Source organism: Erythrolamprus reginae, chromosome 7, assembly GCF_031021105.1.
Source record: "Erythrolamprus reginae isolate rEryReg1 chromosome 7, rEryReg1.hap1, whole genome shotgun sequence".
Classification (NCBI taxonomy): domain Eukaryota; kingdom Metazoa; phylum Chordata; class Lepidosauria; order Squamata; family Dipsadidae; genus Erythrolamprus; species Erythrolamprus reginae.
In genome coordinates this window covers 15,868,468-15,890,170 of record NC_091956.1, presented here as the reverse complement: position 1 = coordinate 15,890,170, position 21,703 = coordinate 15,868,468, and the positions used below count along the sequence as shown (strand labels likewise).

The window sequence follows — 21,703 nt, the reverse complement described above, 5'->3', positions numbered from 1 at the left end:
TCTTCTGTTCTCATAAATCTTTTCATTGAACCTTGGTTAATACAGGAAACGTTAACAGGATTTAAGTGGATGGGAAATAGAGCCAAGGAGCTGATAGACCAAGGAAAAAATGTCTTGTTCGCTTTTGAAGAAGCCATTGGTAAGTTTGATTGATTGATTGATTGATTGGATTTGTATGCCGCCCCTCAAATAATGTATAACTAAAGTTTTGCATTCTTATTCTTATTCTTTATTCATTATTATTATTATTATTATTATTATTATTATTATTATTATTTGGATTTGTATGCCGCCCTTGTCCGTAGACTCGGGGCGGCTAACAACAGTAATAAAAACAGCATAAAACAATCCAATATTAAAACAGTTAAAACCCTTAATATAAAACCAAACATACATACAGACATACCATGCATAAAATTGTAAAGGTCTGGGGGAAAGAGTATCTCAGTTCCCCCATGCCTGGTGGCATAGGTGGGTTTTAAGAAGCTTACGAAAGGCAAGGAGGGTGGGGGCAATTCTAATCTCTGGGGGGAGTTGGTTCCAGAGGGCCGGGGCCGCCACAGAGAAGGCTCTTCCCCTGGGTCCCGCCAAGCGACATTGTTTAGTTGATGGGACCCGGAGAAGACCCACTCTGTGGGACCTAACTGGTCGCTGGGATTCGTGCGGCAGAAGGCGGTCCCTGAGATAAGTTGCTTCTCCTTATTAAACAGTCAAGAAACATAGATGTACGTCCGGATATAAACTGCTCAAAAAAATAAAGGGAACGTTCAAAGAGCACATCCTAGATCTGAATGAGTGAAATATTCCCATTGAATACTTTGTTCTGTAAAAAGTTGAATGTGCTGGCAACATGTGAAATTTATTGCCAACCACACTCTGCTTCCTAAGTGGACAGTTTGATTTCACAGATGTTTGATTTACCTGGAGTTATATTGTGTTGTTTAAGTGTTCCCTTTATTATTTTGAGCAGTGTATATATGCAGAGTAACACAGGAGGACTAGATAAGGGATCAGAATATATTTGTGGCAGTTTAATGAACCAGGTAAATAACGAAAACACATAAAACAGCAGTTTACTCTTCAGTGAAAAATATCTTCAGTCTTCTACATACAGGAACTTTACATCAGCTATATTCAGCTTACAAGTAGATATTCAACCAATCCAGGTTACAAAACCAATCCAGGATTCTAGTAGATACTAAACTGTTCTGTCGGGCTCTCTGGTAGAATCCTCCCGAAAATTCACAGGTACAAATTTCAGACACACACACGTTTGAAAATTCAAAACAATGTTCTTTATAATGAAAATTCACTCAAACTAAGCCCTCTTTTTGTATAGCAAAGAGCAGTCGTCTCCAAACAAACTGGTAATTTGTACAAGTCCCTTATCAGTTCTGTGATACTTAGCTTGCAGCTGTGAGGCAATTCAAAGTCCTTCTTTCACAAAGTGAAACACCCTTTGCTCTGGTTTAGTTTCAAAGCGGGGAAAAATCAGCACACAAAAAGTCGAAGTCAGTAATGCAGTCATGAAACACCACAAGCGATCAGATAATCCTCCACAATGACCAAACCCACAGGCTGCTACTTATAGCAGCCTCACTAATTACCACAGCCCCACCCAACCACAGGTGACCTCATTTTCTTTGATAATAATCTCTCAGTTGTTGCTGCCTATGCATCGCTCTCCGCATGCGTGGCTGTATCATTAACTCTTGTTCTGAATCCAAGGAGGAGCTAGATAATTGATCTCCTGAGCTGTCTGCCACACTCTCCTCCTCCCTGTCACTCATGTCTTCTTGGTCAGAGGAGCCTTCATCATCAGATTCCACTGGGGGCAAAACAGGCCTGCAGCATGTGGATGTCTCCCCCACATCCACAGTCCTTGGGGCAGGAGCTGGGCCAGAGCTAACCACAACACTAAACCAATCCCTATCTCAGTTCTCCTCAATATCTAACTCATGTTCAAACTGCTCCAGCCAATGGGGCTTTTAACTGGGTTTTATAGTGGTTTTTTTACGGTTTTTATCATTTAATATTTGACTTTTTTATCAATGTATTATATTATTTATTGAGGTAAGCCACCCTGAGTCCCATGGGATTGGGCAACATAGAAGTCAAATTAATTAAATTAAATTAAAAGTTTGCATTATATTGGAGTAGATTTACAAAGAGGTTTGGCTTGGTTTTTCTCCCTGTAAACTTTCAGGATACATGTGTAGCCCTGTTGTCCTGGATAAAGACGGCGTGAGCGCAGCAGTCATAACTGCAGAGATGGCTAGTTTTCTGGCCACGAAGAACGTGACTCTGTCTCAACAGCTGAAAAAAATTTACACAGAGTAAGTAAAATTGAATGAAATGCCAAGGGCTTTTTTTTTTTACATTTAGGTACAGGTAGTCCTCAATTGATGGAAACTTATTTAGCGACCATTCTTAGTCACAGCACTGAAAAAAGGAGACGTACGACCGTTTTTCATATTTAACGACTGTTGCCGCATTCCCAAAGTCACATGATCAAAATTTAGACACCCGGCAACTGACGGTTGTGGGATCACACGATCTCCCTTTTGCAACCTTCTGACAAGCAAAGTCAATTGGGGAAGCCACATTCACTTAACAACCATGTGAGGAACCGAAGAACAGCTCCAATTCACTTAACGTCTGTGGCAAGAAAGGTCGTAAAATGAGGCGGAACCCACTTAATAATAATAATAATAACTTATTAGATTTGCATTGGACCAGAGTACCTTCTCCGGGTCCTGTCAACTAAACAATGTCGATTAGTGGGCCCCAGGGTAAGAGCCTTCTCTGTGGCAGCCCCGGCCCTCTGGAATCAACTCCCCCCGGAGATTAGAACTGCCCCCACCCTCCTTGTCTTTCGTAAACTACTCAAGACCTACCTATACCGCCAGACATGGGGGAGTTGAGACACCTTTCCCCCAGGCTTTTTATATTTTATGTTTGGTATGTATGTGTTGTTTGGTTTTTAAATATGATAGGGTTTTATATGCTTCTTTTTAATATTAGATTTGTTTCGCTATAATATTGTTTTTTATTACTGTTGTGAGCCGCCCCGAGTCTTCGGAGAGGGGCGGCATACAATTCAATTCAATTCAATTACATGCCGCCCCTCTCTGAAGACTCGGGGCGGCTCACAACAGTAATAAAAAACAATATTATAGCGAAACAAATCAAATATTAAAAAGAAGAATATAAAACCCCCCGAGGACTCTCCCAGGACTCCAAAGACTTAACAAATGTCCCCACTCAGAAGCCAAACTTCTGGGCTCGCTTATGATCATACGTCGAGGACTAGCTTGATGTATGATCATTAGCCATATACCGTATATACTCGAGTATAAGTCGAGTTTTTCAGCACCAAAAATGTGCTGAAAAATACGACCTGGACTTATACTCGAGTCACTGACGGCGCTCGGGCGCTGCGATGGCCCGAGCGCCGGCAGGGACTCTTCAGATGCTCCCCTCTGGTGTCTTGCAAGCGTGCAAATTATTTCTCAATGAAGGGACCCTTTTTTTTCCTCCCCCCCACCAGAGGAAGTGCGGGAAGAAGGAGGCAAACGGGAGAGGGAGCACCCTGGCCAGGGACCGGGCAAAAGGGAGAGAGAGAGAGAAGCCTGGCTGCTGTTGCTGATTCTGCCACTTAGCAATCCCCCCCGCCAGCTTTATCTACCTCCACCGAGCTATTCTGGGATTCGAGCCTAAGAAAGGCTCCTCGGGCAAGCGAGGCAGGCGAGCGACTGCTCCCCAAGAGCGCACAAACTTTCCACAGAGCTTCTCTCCTCGAGGCGAAGCAGCCGGACGCTGCACAGCCGGGCAGAGCAGCCTTGGACAATGCAGCCGCCTCGGGGAAGCAGGCGGCGGGCGAGGCGGGAGGCGGCTTCTGGGGGAGAGAGATAGAGAAGCCCAGCTGCTGTTGCTGATTCTGCCTCTTAGCATTCCTCCCCCCACCGAGCTGTACCCCTCCACGCACACTCCTCCACCAACGTGGTGGGCGGTGGGAGGCGGCTTCTGGTCGGGGCGCCTGGAATTCTTGGGCTCAAATCCCAAAAATGGCTCGGTGGAGGGGTGTGTGTATGCTGCCAATTTTTTCCGTGCAAAAACCTCCACCAAAATCTCATGCATGCATGCGTCCCCTCTCGTCTTCAGAGAGGGGCGGCATACAAATCTAATAAATGTTCTGTCGGGCTCTCTGGTAGAATCCTCCCCAAAATTCACAGGTACAAATTTCAGACACACACACGTTTGAAAATTCAAAACAATGTTCTTTATAATGAAAATTCACTTAAACCAAGCCCACTTTTGGTATAGCAAAGAGCACTCGTCTCCAAACAAAGTGGTAATTTGTACAAGTCCCTTATCAGTTCTGTGATACTTAGCTTGCAGCTGTGAGGCAATTCACAGTCCTTCTTCTTTCACAAAGTGAAACACACTTTGCTCTGGTTTAGTTTCAAAGCGGGGAAAAATCAGCCCACAAAAAGTCACGAAACACAACGATCAGATAATCCTCCACAATGGCCAAACCCACAGGCTGCTATTTATAGCAGCCTCACTAATTACCACAGCCCCACCCAACCACAGGTGGCCTCATTTTCTTTGATAATAATCTCTCAGTTGTTGCTGCCTATGCATCACTCTCCGCATGCGTGGCTGTATCATTAACTCTTGTTCTGAATCCAAGGAGGAGCTAGATAATTGATCTCCTTCTGAGCTGTCTGCCACATTCTACTCCTCCCTGTCACTCATGTCTTCTTGGTCAGAGGAGCCTTCATCAGCAGATTCCACCGGGGGCAAAACAGGCCTGGAGCATGTGGATGTCTCGCCCACATCCACAGTCCTTGGGGCAGGAGCTGGGCCAGAGCTAACCACAACAATAAATAAATAAATCACGGTGGGGCGTGCAAGCACACACTCAAGACCCCCAAAGCTCCATGTGCAGCTCAACTTTTGCTACTGGTGTGGCGTCCTTTACCATTCTGGTAGGAACCCACTTCTGGCTTGGAGAGGGTACAAACGAGGGCGGGGTTTTGGGAAGTCAAAAATAACTATATTTGGTGTATAAGGCGCACCAACATTTCCGCCCTCTTTTAGCAAGGGGGCAGAGCGTCTTATACGCTGAAAAGTACGGACCCAAATCAGCATGGCTTTACTGAAGGCAAATCGTGTCAGACTAATCTCATTGAGTTCTTTGACTATGTCACAAAGGTGTTGGATCAAGGTGGTGCCGTGGATATTGCCTACCTGGACTTCAGCAAAGCCTTTGATACGGTTCCACATAAAGAGCTGATAGATAAATTAGTGAAGATTGGACTTAATCCCTGGATAGTTCAGTGGATTTCAAGCTGGCTGAAGCATAGACATCAGAGAGTTATTGTTAATGGCGAGTATTCTGAGCAGAGACAGGTTACAAGCGGTGTGCCACAAGGGTCTGTTCTGGGTCCTATTCTTTTTAATATGTTTGTGAGTGACATAGGGGAAGGTTTGGTAGGGAAGGTTTGCCTATTTGCCGATGACTCTAAAGTGTGCAATAGGGTTGATATTCCTGGAGGGGTCTGTAATATGGTAAATGATTTAGCGTTACTAGATAAATGGTCAAAGCAATGGAAACTGCAGTTTAATGTTTCCAAATGTAAAATAATGCACTTGGGGAAAAGGAATCCTAAATCTGAGTATTGCATTGGCAGTTCTGTGTTAGCAAAAACTTCAGAAGAGAAGGATTTAGGGGTAGTGATTTCTGACAGTCTCAAAATGGGTGAGCAGTGTTGTCGGGCGGTAGGAAAGGCAAGTAGGATGCTTGGCTGCATAGCTAGAGGTATAACAAGCAGGAAGAGGGAGATTGTGATCCCCTTATATAGAGTGCTGGTGAGACCACATTTGGAGTACTGTGTTCAGTTCTGGAGACCTCACCTACAAAAAGATATTGACAAAATTGAACGGGTCCAAAGACGGGCTACAAGAATGGTGGAAGGTCTGAAGTATAAAACGTATCAGGAAAGACTTAATGAACTCAATCTGTATAGTCTGGAAGACAGAAGGAAAAGGGGGGACATGATCGAAACATTTAAATATGTTAAAGGGTTAAATAGGGTTCAGGAGGGAAGTGTTTTTAACAGGAAAGTGAACACAAGGACAAGGGGACACAATCTGAAGTTAGTTGGGGGAAAGATCAAAGGCAACATGAGAAAGTATTATTTTACTGAAAGAGTAGTAGATCCTTGGAACAAACTTCCAGCAGACGTGGTTGGTAAATCCACAGTAACCGAATTTAAACATGCCTGGGATAAACATATATCCATTGTAAGATAAAATACAGGAAATAGTAAAAGGGCAGACTAGATGGACCATGGGGTCTTTTTCTGCCGTCAGTCTTCTATGTTTCTATGTTTCTATGTATATGTTTCGGTTGCAATGTTAAAGCCATGTGTAACTCAAAGTTTTTCCTGACTTTTCTTTTTCTTTTTTTTTTAAGTAATTTTTATTAATTTGTTTTTTAAAAAGCATAATCAAGAAAATATATACATTGACATATTTGCAATATTTGCAATACACAAAAAAGAAAATAGAAAAACATACATATACTTCTAAACCCAACAAAAAACACCTGGACAATTACAAAATTACAAATAACATAGAAATATCATCAATTTCCTCTTGAGAGAAGGAGAGTTACAGTCTTGTTGCATATCAAATTATTTTCTGGTGAATAGAAATCATCGGCTTTCACTGTTGTTCTTTTTGGTTATCAATGTCTTCTCTATTATTATTATTATTATTTTTAAACCGCCTTCCGTACCCTTTTTTATTAATTAATTTAGTTACATAAAGATTTGTTTTCACAAAAAATTGTTGTAATTGCATCATATTTCATCTTTCTGTCAATAAATACGTATCTTAAAGCATCGTTATTATCGTAATTTTCTTTTTCTATAGATATGGTTATCATATCACCAAGTCTTCGTATTTTATCTGTTACGATCAGAAGATCATTACGGCTCTCTTCGAGAAGCTTAGGAATTACGAGGGAGAAAATACCTACCCCAAAACCTGCGGTAAATTTGCAGTCTCTGGAGTCCGAGATCTGACCACCGGTTACGACAGTAACCAGGATGATAAAAAAGCAGTAAGTAAATCTGTAGAAAATGTTTTATAGGTGGCACCGTCCACCGGCGAAATTGGTTAAGATGTTCCCCAATAGCCCTCAATTTGCTAGAAAATGTAAACAAAATCAGGGAACGTATTACCACATGTGGTGGACGTGCCCTAAACTAAACAATATTGGAGTAAAATTAGAAAAGTCTTAACTTTGGAATCAGAAGCAGGCATTTAGAAACATAAGCAACAATGTGAGTACAACCTTGATGGAATAAGGATTCATGCCTTCGGGAAAGGGGTTGGGCTAGAAGACCTCCAAGGTCCCTTCTGGTTGTTAAGTGAGTTTTGCACCATTTTACACACGCACACACTTTTTTTGCCACAGTGAACCGTGTGACTGCCTTCCCTCCTTGACTTAACTTGTGAGAAGCCTCTGAATTTTGACCACATGAACCATGGGTTGTAAGTGTGAAAACTCATCCCAAGTCACTTGATGGTGCTACCGTAACTTCGGTCACTGTACACAAATGGTTGTAAGTTGAAGATTCATTGTGTAAACCAGTGTTTTTCAACCAGTGTGCCGCAGCACATTAGTGTGCCACGAGACATGGTCAGGTGTGCCACGAAGCTCAGAGAGAGAAAGAAAGGAAGTGAGAAAGAGAGAAAGAAAGCAAGAGAGAGAAAGAGCGAGCAAGCAAGCAAGAGAGAAAGAGAACAAGAGAGAGAGAAAGCAAGAGAGAGAGAAAGAGAACAAGAAAAAGAAAGAGAGAGAAAGAAAGAGAGAGCAAGAGAAAGAGAGAAAGCAAGAGAGAGAAAGAGAGGAAGGGAAGGAGAGAGAGAGAAAGACAGAGGGAGGGAGGGAGAAAGAGCAAAAAAGAGGAAGGAAGGAAGAGAAAGAAAGGGATGGAGAGAGAAAGAAAGATGAAGGGAGGGAGAGAGAAATAGAACGAAAAGGAGGAAGATAGAGAGAGAGAATTTTTTTGTCCAAACTTTTTTTAGCCCCCCCCCCTCCGCTCAATGTGCCCCAGGGTTTCGTAAATGTAAAAAATGTGCCGCGGCTCAAGAAAGGTTGAAAATCACTGGTGTAAACAATCAGTCGGAGACAGTGAAGATCATGGGAGTTGTTAATGTATGAGCAGAGTAATCCTTGTTTACCAAGATTGTGCACACACAGAAACATTTAGATTGAGATTAGTTGTGAATAACTACTCAGCCACACACAATTACACTAACTTAACTTAAAGTTTACTTTGGAAAATAACATATTCAGATAAACAGTCTAAAGTCATACACATAATAAGTCAGAATAAAAAACCAAATATTACCAAGTACACAGTCTTTCTTACCAGTTTTTTTTGTCATAATCAGCAAACAAAGATATCAAGCCTAAACACATGTTAGCTATAATACATGACTACAATACAGAGAGATTGCAGAGAAAATGGAGAGCATACCTAACAGTGCGTAGTCATTAACAGTGAGTAGCCAAAGAGAAACAGGTGACTAATAGAAATAAGCTATGAACTTATTTGGGGCATAAATTATGTGGGTCAGGGTTGGCTTCGCCTGGAAAGTGCCAACACGAAGCTCCTAATAAATAACCGATTCCTTTTGCAACTTGGCTTGAGGATTTAATGGTTTAATTAGGGCATCCATCGGAATTCTGACAGGGAGGGCGTACAAAGACACCTGTGTCTGCAAATTCTTTTCCGGAATCTTCTTTACGATAATGTTGGAGGCCACCTGCTCCTATTTCACACCTCTTCTTATTTCCTCAGCGGGTCATGTCTGGTTTTTACACATGAACGTGTCACGAGACTTCGGTGAAAAAAGGCTTCTGATAAAATTGACTTCTCTGCTCTCAGGTTCTCCCCACGAGTAAAAGCAGCCAAATGATAACGTTTACATTCAGCAATGGAGGCGTGGCTACCATGCGAACCAGCGGGACCGAACCCAAAATCAAATATTACGCAGAACTTTGTGCACCGCCTGGAAATAGGTATAATTCAGACCTCTTTTTTTGATTTCTTTATAAAAGAAATAACTGATTAAAATTTGCATTTTCCTAACTTTGTGAAATTGGACTTTTGGTTATCTGAAATACGGGTAATCCTCAATTTGCGACCCAAATTGTCTGTTGTTAACTGAGACATTTGTTAAGTGAGTTTTTGCCTCATTTTAAAACTTATCCTCTAAACATCTTTAGATATGCTAGAATATAGCTAGGAAATCCTGAATTGAACAATAGTTTGTCACTGATAAGTAAGCTACATTGGTTTTTATTCGTTATCAATAATTAAGACTTTATTGCTAATGCAACTTACTACTATTATTATTACAAGGAATAGAGCTAAATTGAAAAAGTATATATCTTACCGATATGAAAATCTGCAAACAATTTGGAAATGCATAAGTTAAAACATCTAAGTAAAGAGAGAGCAATGTCATCTCTCTTGTTTTAAAGTTGTGTGTATACTCTTGTATGTAACGTATATAAAATTATTCTTTTTCTAATAAAATATTGGGGGGGGGGAATTAAAAAGACTTATCCTGCTGCTACGGATAAGTTTATAACCCGTTTGTTAAGTGAATCAAATGGATTTTGCTGGTCAGAAGGCCTATCACGTGAACTCAGGACACAGGTCACAAATATGAGTCAAAGTTCAGGCATCTGAATCACATGATCGTGGAGATGCTACAAGTGTGAAAAATGGTCAGAAGTTACCCTTTTTTTCAAGGATAGCTTTGAACCGTCATAAGTTGAGGACTATGTGTACACCACAGAATGCAAATTCCGATAACTGCTTATGATTTGTGTCCCAAATGTGTGAGATACCTATCTTAAAAATAAATGCATGCAAATGGAAGCACACAGATACAAGTGCAAATGTATGCATATTGGGTCAAAAAAACCATCATTTACCTACTGGTTCGCCCTGCACCAAAAATGTGACACCTTCCGTGCATGCGTGCAAGGTTCCCCACATACAATTTGCTCGCACGTGTGCCATAAGTTCGCCATCACTGTGATAGGCTTTAGATCTACACTGCTCAAAAAAATAAAGGGAACACTCAAATAAAACATCCTAGATCTGAATGAATGAAATATTCTCATTGAATAGAATGGTACCTCTACCTAAGAATGCCTCTACTTACGAACCTTTCTAGATACGAACCGGGTGTTCAAGATTTTTTTTGCCTCTTCTCAAGAACCATTTTCCACTTACAAACCTGAGCCTCCAAAACTGTAACTGGAAAAGGCAGGGAGAAGCCTCCGTGGGGCCTCTCTAGGAATCTCCTGGGAGGAAACAGGGCCGGAAAAGGAGGGGAGAAGCCTCCATGGGGTCTCTAGGAATCTCCTAGGAGGAAACAGGGCCTCCATTCTTCCTGTGGTTTCCCCAATCACACACATTATTTGCTTTTATATTGATCCCTATGGGAAAAATTCTTCTTACGAACTTTTCTACTTAAAAACCCGGTCACGGAACTTACTAAGTTCATAAGTAGAGGTACCACTGTACTTTGTTCTGTACAAAGTTGAATGTGCATAACAGCATGTGAAGTTGATTCTTAATCAGTGTTGCTTCCTAAGTTGACAGTAATTTGATTTCACAGAAATTTGATTTACTTGGAGTTATATTCTGTTGTTTAAGTGTTCCCTTTATTTTTTTTGAGCAGTATAAAATCCTAAACACCCTGCTGCCATTCCTTACAAATCTCTCTGCATCGGAGAGCCTCCTGAAATCTTTCTATGTCTTTGTCTCATTTTAGTGATTTTGAAAAGCTGAAACAAGAACTGGATGAGCTGGCCGGCGCTCTTGAAAAATACTTCTTTGAGCCAGAGAAGAACAAGCTGCAACCCAAACCAGAGTGATAACAGCCGCACTTCTTTTAATCTGTGTATTCTTAAATAAAATATACTAAGGGAGGGGAGGAGAGAAGGAAATTTAATTTCTTTACAGAATGACTTGGAATAATTTTATTGTCACTTCAAAGGCTAACACTAATTGGCCTATATTAAAATGAAATTTTTGTTGCATATAGCTCTCCATAGGGCCAATACCTCCAATATACAATAAATAAACATGAGAAAATAAATAAATACAAAATTATGCATATACCCACATACAAGGGTCGCCCAGAAAGTAATGCACCACATTTTTTTCTCAGCCTACACTAATGGTATGAATGCAAAACTTCAGATATAAATTATTTGAATTGTCAGAAGTGTGTGTGTAAGTTTTGCGTTTCTTCAGACAGCGTAGCTGCAGCAGTATTTCAAAACGGTGTCTTTAAGTGATGTACGTTACAAGTAGTGTGTTGTCATTGAATTTCTCACTGCGGAGAAAGAAACTTGGGAACATTCACTAATGTTTGTGTACAGTTTATGGAGAATCTGCACTCACAGAAGTACGGTTAGTCGCTGGGCACAGAGGGTGAGACCATTAGAAGAACAGAACAGAAGAATAGAGTGAGGCTATTAGAATAAGGAGTGGTACTGACAGGGCATACACACCCTTGTGTCTCGCTGGAGGAAGGCCATAGAATGGGATGGAGATTACGTGCAAAAAATAGGGAGTGTAAAAGAGCCACTCCGAATCTACGGAGAGGGGCGGCATACAAATCTAAATAAATAAATAAATAAACATCATTCTTGTGTGTTAAGTTTCATTGTGTTCAATAAATAATTTTGAAGGAAAAAAATGTGCATTACTTTCTGGGTGACCCTTGTATGTTATGTGACAGAAAAACAACATAGTCTAGTTCGGATGTGTACATGTAAATGGCTTGTTGTGTTTGGGAAGATGGCTCAGAACAGTAGCAGGCGCAACATGTATTCAAAAGGACCAATTGTCGACTCGCCCAAATAAGCCGCAACAGACAGCAGCAAGTTGAGTGATCTCCAAGCTAGGCAGGGTCGGGTTTCCACCGTGAATCCAACCAGGATTCCCCAAAGGAAGGAAACACAACTCCACTTCCTTACTGTTGCCAAGAACACAACAGAGATCGTGAAGTCAGAGATTTGTCCGGGCCAAATGGAGCTGGAGAGACCACTGTCTCTTGGACTCTCCAAGCCTGTCCTCCTGTTGCCTTAGATCTGTGATGGTGAACCTATGGCAAACGTGCCACGGGTGGCACGTGGAACCACATTTGTGGGCAGACAGGGTGTTGCCCTATGTCAGATCGAGCATGCTGGCCAGCTGATTTTCAGCCTTCGGGAGGGATGGGGGAAGCCATTTTCGCCCTCCTCAGGCTTCAGGAAAGCCTCTGCAATAATAATAATATGTGTATGCCGCCCTTCTCTGAAACATAGAAACATAGAAGACTGACGGCAGAAAAAGACCTCATGGTCCATCTAGTCTGCCCTTATACTATTTCCTGTATTTTATCTTAGGATGGATCTATGTTTATCCCAGGCATGTTTAAATTCAGTTACTGTGGATTTATCTACCACGTCTGCTGGAAGTTTGTTCCAAGAATCTACTACTCTTTCAGTAAAATAATATTTTCTCATGTTGCCTTTGATCTTTCCCCCAACTAACTTCAGATTGTGTCCTCTTGTTCTTGTGTTCACTTTCCTATTAAAAACACTTCCCTCCTGAACCTTATTTAACCCTTTAACATATTTAAATGTTTCGATCATCTCCCCCCTTTTCCTTCTGTCCTCCAGACTATACAGATTGAGTTCATTAAGTCTTTCCTGATACGTTTCATGCTTAAGACCTTCCACCATTCTTGTAGCCCGTCTTTGGACCCGTTCAATTTTGTCAATATCTTTTTGTAGGTGAGGTCTCCAGAACTGAACACAGTATTCCAAATGTGGTCTCACCAGCGCTCTATATAAGGGGATCACAATCTCCCTCTTCCTGCTTGTTATGCCTCTAGCTACGCAGCCAAGCATCCTACTTACTTTTCCTACCGCCCGACTGCACTGCTCACCCATTTTGAGACTGTCAGAAATCACTACCCCTAAATCCTTCTCTTGTGAAGTTTTTGCTAACACAGAACTGCTAATGCAATACTCAGATTGAGGATTCCTTTTCCCCAAGTGCATTATTTTACATTTGGAAACATTAAACTGCAGTTTCCATTGCTTTGACCATTTATCTAGTAAAGCTAAATCATTTACCATATTACAGACCCCTCCAGGAATATCAACCCTATTGCACACTTTAAAGTCATCGGCAAATAAGCAAACCTTCCCTACCAGACCTTCCCCTATGTCACTCACAAACATATTAAAAAGAATAAGACCCAGAACAGACCCTTGTGGCACACCGCTTGTAACCTGGTTGAAGACATGGTTGGGCGGGTTTTTGCAATCCACAGGTTCCGGAGGGTTTCCGGAAGCCTTGGGAAGGCAAAAAACAGTCCAATGGCCTACTTTAAGTCTAAAAGCTTCAGCGAGGCCTATGCACATGTGCAGGGGCAATGGGGCGAATATGCACGCATGCATCGGGGGAGAGGCATTGAATTTTGCATATGAACACCAGTGAAGGTCACTCATCTTCAGCTCTACTGGTGCGCCCTCCGAGATGTTTCAACGAGGTCCCACTCGTCATCTTCAGGCCGGTGCTTTTGTCCTTGTGCTAGGGCTAGTGTTTGCCCTAGCACAAGGACAAAAGCACCAGTCTGAAGATGACGAGTGGGACCTCATCAAAACGTTGCCAGAAATCTCTGAAACTTACACTGGAAGAAACCCAAATATGCCAAGACCTTCATACCTGTACCTGTGAAAATCTGAAAACAAATACAGTGGTACCTCTACTTAAGAACGCCTCTACTTAAGAACTTTTCTAGATAAGAACCAGGTACTCAAAGATATTTTTGCCTCTATTTAAGAATCATTTTTTACTTAAGAACTCGAGCCTGGAAAAATTTCCCAGGAAATTTGAGAGCAGCACGAAGGCCCAGCCAGTTTCCTGCCATTCCCCCTTTAATGCTGGCCATCTCAGGCTTTTCTGGGCTGCTGGAGTGGCACTTAAAAAGGCTTTGGCAGCTCAGAGCGAACGGAGCATTTTCCTTTCTCTGGGCACTTGGAGAGTGTTCTGTCTGGGTTCCCCCAGACCTCAACACCAACTGGAAAAAACAGCCAGACACTCTGGTAAAAGCCAAAAGTATTTTATAACTGGAAAAAATAAGCACAGAGGAAAACCTGTTCTTCCCAACAGACAGGATATAATACAGTACAGCAGGGTCCTGATGTCCAGACAATACAGCAAGCTTCTTGCTGGCACCCCCCCCCCCCCCAAGGTTTCAATAGTCAAAGGCACAAACCAGGATTCCAAGACACCAAAGTTCACAGTCAGGTCCCACGACTCTCAAAGATAAAACTCCACAAGCCAGGAAGGGTGGGTCTGCCTTTTAGCCTTTCCCAAGAGCACCACACCCAAACCCAGCTGCTGCCACTTTAATGCTGAAAGTATTTAGCCAATTGACTCCGTCTCTGATTAGCTCTTCGTTGTCGCAGATCAATTATGGCTTGTGCACTTTCCTCTAAGGAATCCAGGCTGCTTGCTGAGGAGAGCTCCCCCTGGTGGGACTCTGGCTGTCCTCCCTCTTCTTCAGCCTGGGATTCCTCTTCCTCGTCAGTCTGCACCTCCTGTTCCTCAGCCTCTCCCTCTGAGCTGGAAACCGACAGAAGGTCAGCCATTCCCGGAGGGGTCCCAGACTGAACCACAACAGAGAGGGAATAAACTACTTCGCTGTGGTTGACTCCCTCGTGCTGCCTTCCATGCACCTGGAGCGAGGTTGCCTCCCAGAGCATCTGGGCACGGAAAGGCAAAAGAGGGCGCTCACCTCACCTTCCTTCGGCAGTAACTCTCCTTCTTCCTCCTCCTCCCACCCAAATTGAAGCAGCTGCTTCAAATGACGTTTGTCTTTTATTAATAGAGTTTAAGGCTGTTTGACGTGTCTGGGTGTTTCTTTTGTGTTACTGGTGAAACTAGTGTGTTTGAGGTGTGGGAAGGGGGCAGGATGTCTTCTTTACAGCTGGTTGTGCAGTGCAATGCAAAGAGAGCATTCACGGTGACTCAGAAAGGGAGGAGACTAAGCAGAAGTGAAAGTTTTAAATAAGGCTCTGAAACTAAAAGCCAATTCCGGAATATGTTGAAATCAGTAATGCTGGTTAGATTATAATGCAAGTTCTGCTTACTTCATCCTATTCTATGAGTTGTCAATATTTCAAATATCTGAAAGGAGGAAAGGAGGGGAAGGAAGATGATAGATAGATAGATAGATAGATAGATAGATAGATAGATAGATAGATAGATAGATAGATGATTGATGATAGATAGATGATAGATTGATGATGGATGATAAATAAAGATGATGTCTCTATCAATCATTTATCTCTACAGATGGATGGATGGGTAGGTAGGTAGGTAGGTAGGTAGATAGACAGGTAAATGATAGCGGACGGGCGGGCGGACGGATGGATGGAAGGATGGGTCGGTGGGTGGGTGGATGAGAGAGAAATAAATGGATGGATGGATGATAGATGACAGATGAGACATAGATACATGGATGGATGGATGGATGGATAGACAGACAGACAGACAGATATGATAGAGATAATAACAGGCGGGTGGATGGGTGGGTGGGTGGATAGGATATAGATCATAACAGATGGATGGGTGGACAGTCAGACGGAGACTGAACTGTCACTAAATCAATGGTTATAAGTTGAAGACTACCTGGATACCTTTGCTAAAACACTTTTATGAAAATTCATGCCACAATGCATATATTATTAGTCTCTTAAGCTGCCACAGGACCCACTGGGCTGTAGCCACAGTTGCCCCAATGCCGCACCACCTTAGCATTTCTGGGAAGCGTCATTAATTGTGCACCCCTTCAAGTCACCCCTAAAAGTGGATGGACTTGTCTGCTCTGGGAAAACCATCATCCCCCGCCCACGATGTCCCTCCTCCCTGCCATTGGATCTCTCTCTTGCTCTTTTCTCGAAATTAATGCTGCCCTTAGACTTTTGCAAAGTTCAGTAGCTGGATACATTGAGAGCTTTCACAATATAAAAATAGACCTGAAAAAATAAACACGTCACAAGAAAAGAATCTGTCCTGCTTCAAAGTCCCTGAAGCCAACAAGAAAAGTTTCCATTTGGTTTGAAGCAGACTTTGAATCTGACAATAATTAAGCCGTGGATTAGAAGTAGTCAGTCAAAAACTTGCATTGGCAAAGCCCTCTCTCCATCCCTCCCCTTCTCTCCATCTCCTATTTGTCTGTCTGTCTGTCTGTCTGTCTGTCTGTCTGTCTGTCTGTCTGTCTGTCTGTCTGTCTATCATCCCTTATGTTCTGTCGAGCTCTCTGGTAGAATCCTCCCAAAAATGCACAGATACAATTTCAGACACACACACATTTGAAAATTCAAAACAATGTTCTTTATACCGAAAATTCACTTAAACAGAGCACTCTTTTTGTATAGCAAAGAGCACTTGTCTCCAAACAAATTGGTAATTTGTACAAGTCCCTTATCAGTTCTGTGATACTTAGCTTGCAGCTGTGAGGCAATTCACAGTCCTTCTTCTTTCACAAAGTGAAACACACTTTGCTCTGGTTTAGTTTCAAAGCGGGGGAAAATCAGCACACAAAGATCAAAGTCAGCAAAGCAGTCACGAAACACAACGATCAGAGAATCCTCCACAATGGCAGTCACGAAACACAACGATCAGAGAATCCTCCACAATGGCCAAACCCACAGGCTGCTATTTATAGCAGCCTCACTAATTACCACAGCCCCACCCAACCACAGGTGGCCTCATTTTCTTTGATAATAATCTCTCAGTTGTTGCCTATGCATCGCTCTCTGCATGCGTGGCTGTATCATTAACTCTTGTTCTGAATCCAAGGAGGAGCTAGATAATTGATCTCCTTCTGAGCTTTCTGCCACACTCTCCTCCTCCCTGTCACTCATGTCTTCTTGGTCAGAGGAGCCTTCATCAGCAGATTCCACTGGGGGGGGAAACAGGCCTGTAGCATGTGGATGTCTCCCCCACATCCACATTCCTTGGGGCAGGAGCTGGGCTAGAGCTAACCACAACACCTTATATCTATCTATCTATCTATCTATCTATCTATCTATCTATCTATCTATCTATCTATCTATCTATCTATCTATCTATCTTTCTTTCTATCTATCTATCTATCTATCTATCTATCTATCTATCTATCTATCTATCTATCTACAGAGAGAGAGATGATTGATGGAGATAAAGACATCATCTTTATCATCCATCATCCATCATCTATCTAATTTTTCTGTCTTTATCATCTGTCTCTCATCCATCTATCTGTCTGCCTGATATGCCCCCGCGTGCCACCCGTGGCACCCATGCCATAGGTTCACCATCATGGGTATAGGATCATTGGGATAGGAAATGGTATAGGTTCACTTGCTTGAGCAGGGGGCTGGACTAGAAGACCTCCAAGGTCCCTTCTAGCGCTATTCTGTTCCATTCCATTCTCTTCTGTTCCTGTCCTGTCCCTATTGTGTTCTGTTCTGTTCTGTTTCGTTCTGTTCCATTGCATTCTATTTAATTCTAATTATAATTCATATTCCTACTCATACTCATATCCTATTCATTCTGCATTCTATTCATATTTCTATTCATATTCATACTCATGTTCGATTCATTCTTCAATCTATTCAAATTTATATTCTATTCATTCTGCATATACTATTCTATTCTATTCCATTCCACTCCGTTCCATTCCATTCCATTCTATTCTATTGAATTCTAATTAATTCCTACTCATGTTCTACTCATTCTTCACTCTATTCATATTTATATTCATATCCATTCTGCATTCTATTATATTCTATTCTAGTTTGGTCTAGCCTAGCCTAGCCTATTGTATTCCATTCCATTCCATTCTGATTCTATTCTATTCTATTCCATTCATTTTTCTGTTCTGTTCTTTCTTTTCTGTTCCGTTCCCTTCTGTTCTATTCTATTGAATTCTAATTCTTATTCCTACTCATGTTCTATTCATTCTTCACTCTATTCATATTCTATTCTATTGAATTCTAATTCATATTCATATTCATACTGATATTCTATTCCTTCTTCATTCTATTCATATTCATATTCATATTCTATTCATTCTGCGTTATATTTTATTCTATTCTATTCTCATCTAGTCTAATTTATTGTATTCCATTCCATTCTGATTCTATTCTATTCCATTCCTTTTTCTGTTCTGTTCTTCCTTTTCTGTTCCGTTCGATTCTATTCTATTGAATTCTAATTCTTATTCCTACTCATGTTCTATTCATTCTTCACTCTATTCATATTCTGTTCTATTGAATTCTAATTCATATTCATATTCATACTGATATTCTATTCCTTCTTCATTCTATTCATATTCATATTCATATTATATTCATTCTGCGTTATATTTTATTCTATTCTAGTCTAGTCTATTCTCATCTAGTCTAATTTATTGTATTCCATTCCATTCTGATTCTATTCTATTCCATTCCATTCCTTTTTCTGTTCTGTTCTGTTTCCTTTTTCCTTTCCTTTCCTTCCTTTCCTTTCCTTTCCTTTCCATTCCATTCCATTCCATTCCATTCCATTCCATTCCATTCCATTCTTATCCCATTCCATTGTGTAATGCCAGAACTCATCCTACTTCCTACCAATGGCCTGAGTGTGCCAAGAGCCAAATCCCTTCGCAGGAGGGGATGTGGGGGTTGGGCTTGGCGGGTGGCATCCGAAAACGTTCTTCTCCCGTATCCCCCCACTGGCTGCGTGCCTTTCCTCCGGTTTCAAGTCCAAGCCAAGGGCATTTGAAGCAGAAAATAGATCTCGCCTTTTTTCTCAGGAACCTCAGAAGGAACTTAACAGGTACTTAAAGTCACCACGGCAACTGGGCGAAAAGTGACTCAGGACCGTTTTTCACTCTTATGACCCGTTGCAGACTCACACATCGGCCGCAATGTCCCGCAATCTCTTTTTCCCGACCTTCCAAGGGGGCGGGGGGAATCCGGATTCACTTAGTGACCTTGTGACTCGTTCAATGGTGGCGGCGGGGATTCTCTTAACCCAAGGTGGCAGGGAAAGTCGTGAAACGGGCCAAAGCCCACTTCACCGATGACTCGCTCGGCGACGGAAACGCCGAGGACCGCCTGTAGCTTTGCGTAATAGATCCTGGAAAGAAAACACAGGAAGGTCCCTGACTTACGACCACAATGGAGCCTAACGTTTTTGTTGCTATGTGGGACGTTTTTGTTTGGTGAGTTTTTGCCCTAACCTCATTTTACGCCTTTTCATACCACAGTTGTTAAAGTGAATCGCTACCGTGGCGAATTTGGTAAGCTGGTGGGGTTACCGTTATAAATGTCAGCCAGCGGTCAAGCGGCTGAATTTCGATCGCCTGATGACAGAGATACTGCAGTGGTCCTAAGTGTTGGGAAATGATCATAAGTCCCTTTCTTTGGTGCCACTGTGACATTGTTTGGTCACTGAGTGAACCGTCGTAATTTGAGGACTGCTTGTGAAAGCCTGTGTCACTCCCTCCCACCACCCCCAACAACCACTCCCAATCTCCATCGCTGTCATTTCTAGTTTAGATGCAGCAGCAAAGGAGGCCCAGTAATTCCTCCCGTTCTTCCTCTTCCTCCTCCTTCTTCCTCTTCTTCCTCTTCCTCTCTTCTCTTTCTTGCTCTTCTGCTTCTGCCTTCTTCCTCTTTTTTGTGTGCCTCTCTCTCTCTCCCTCTCCTCCTCCTCCTCTTCTTCCTCTGCCTCTCTTCCTCCTTCTTCCTCTTCTGCCTCTACCTTCCTGTTTTTTCTCCCTCTCCTCCCCCTTCTTGCTCTTCTTCCTCTCCTTTCCCCTCCTTCTCCTCCTCCCTCTTTTTCCACTGCTTCTCCCTCCCTCTCCTACTTCTCCCTCTCTTCCTCCTCCTCCTCCTTCCTCTGCCTCTCTTCCTCCTTCTTCCTCTTCTTCTTCTGCCTCTGCCTTCCTCCTCCCCTTCCTGTTTTTTGTGCCCCTCTCTCTCCCCCTCTCCTTCTTCTCCTTCTTCCTCTTCTTCCTCTGCCCCTGCCTTTCTCCTCCTTCCTCTTCTTCATCTCCCTCTCTTCCTTCTCCTTCCTCTTCTTCATCCCCCTCTTCCTTCTCCTTCCTCTTCTTCATCCCCCCCTCTTCCTTCTCCTTCCTCTTCTTCATCCCCCTATTCCTTCGCCTTCCTCTTCTTCATCCCCCTCTCTTCCTTCTCCTTCCTCTTCTTCATCCCCCTCTCTTCCTCCTCCTCCTTCTTCTTTCTCTGCCACTGCCTTTCCTCCTCCTCCCTCTTCTTCCTCTGCCTCTCCCTCTCCTCCTCCTTCCTCTGCTCTTTCTCCTTCTTCCTCTTCTTCCTCTGCCCCTGCCTTTCTCCTCCTCCTTCCTCTTCTTCATCTCTCTCTCTTCCTTCTCCTTCCTCTTCTTCATCCCCCTCTTCCTTCTCCTTCCTCTTCTTCATCCCCCTCTCTTCTCTTTCCTCTTCTTCATCCCCCTCTCTTCCTCCTTCTTCCTCTTCTTCCTCTGCCTCTGCCTTTCCTCCTCCTCCTCCCTCTTCTTCCTCTGCCTCTCCCTTTCCTCCTCCTTCCTCTGCTCTTTCTCCTTCTTCCTCTTCTTCTTCTGCCTCTGCCTTCCTCCTCCCCCTTCCTGTTTTTTCTGCCTCTCTCTCTCCCTCTCCTCCTTCTCCTTCTTCCTCTTCTTCCTCTGCCCCTGCCTTTCTCCTCCTCCTTCCTCTTCTTCATCTCCCTCTCTTCCTTCTCCTTCCTCTTCTTCATCCCCCTCTCTTCCTCCTTCTTCCTTCTTCTTCCTCTGCCTTTCTCCTCCTCCCTCTTCTTCCTCTGCCTCTCCCTTTCCTCCTCACCTTCTTCTTCCACTGCTTCTCTTTTTCCTTCTTCCTCTTCTTCTTCTGCCTCTACCTTCCTCCTCCTCTTCTTCCTCCTCATTCCTGTTTTTTGTGCCTCTCCCTCTCCTCCTCCTCCTTCTTCCTCTTCTTCCTCTTCCTCTGCATTTCTCCTCCTCCCTCTTCTTCCTCTGCCTCTGCTTCTCCTTCTTCTTCCTCTGCCTCTCTTCCTCCTTCTTCCTCTTCTTCTTCTGCCTCTACCTTCCTCCTCCTCTTCTTCCTCCTCATTCCTGTTTTTTGTGCCTCTCCCTCTCCTTCTTCTTCCTCTCTTCCTCCTTCTTCCTCTGCCTCTGCCTTTCTCCTCCTCCTTCCTCTTCTTCATCGGCTTCTTTTCCTCCTCCTTCCGCTTCATCTCCCTCTCTTCCTCCTCCTTCTTCCTCTTCTTCCTCTGCCTCTGCCTCTCCTTCTTCTTCCTCTGCCTCTCTTCCTCCTTCTTCCTCTTCTTCTTCTGCCTCTACCTTCCTCCTCCTCTTCTTCCTCCTCATTCCTGTTTTTTGTGCCTCTCCCTCTCCTTCTTTTTCCTCTCTTCCTCCTTCTTCCTCTGCCTCTGCCTTTCTCCTCCTCCTTCCTCTTCTTCATCGGCTTCTTTTCCTCCTCCTTCCGCTTCATCTCCCTCTCTTCCTCCTCCTTCTTCCTCTTCTTCCTCTGCCTCTGCCTTCCTCCTCCTCCTCCTCCCTC

At 43.0% G+C, this 21,703-nt stretch overlaps 1 protein-coding gene across 1 annotated transcript in view; it reads left to right on the top strand.

Moving 5' to 3' along the window:
- Positions 1 to 11,146, top strand: part of PGM2 (phosphoglucomutase 2) — a 37,625-nt gene extending 26,479 nt beyond the window's left edge. Inside the window, exons 10-14 of the mRNA XM_070757099.1 lie at positions 46 to 139; positions 2,207 to 2,336; positions 6,946 to 7,135; positions 8,973 to 9,106; positions 10,879 to 11,146. Coding sequence (XP_070613200.1) covers positions 46 to 139; positions 2,207 to 2,336; positions 6,946 to 7,135; positions 8,973 to 9,106; positions 10,879 to 10,981 — 651 coding nt within the window. The 3' untranslated portion in view covers positions 10,982 to 11,146. The remainder of the gene's footprint in view (positions 1 to 45; positions 140 to 2,206; positions 2,337 to 6,945; positions 7,136 to 8,972; positions 9,107 to 10,878) is intronic.
- The last annotated feature ends 10,557 nt before the right edge of the window (positions 11,147 to 21,703 follow it).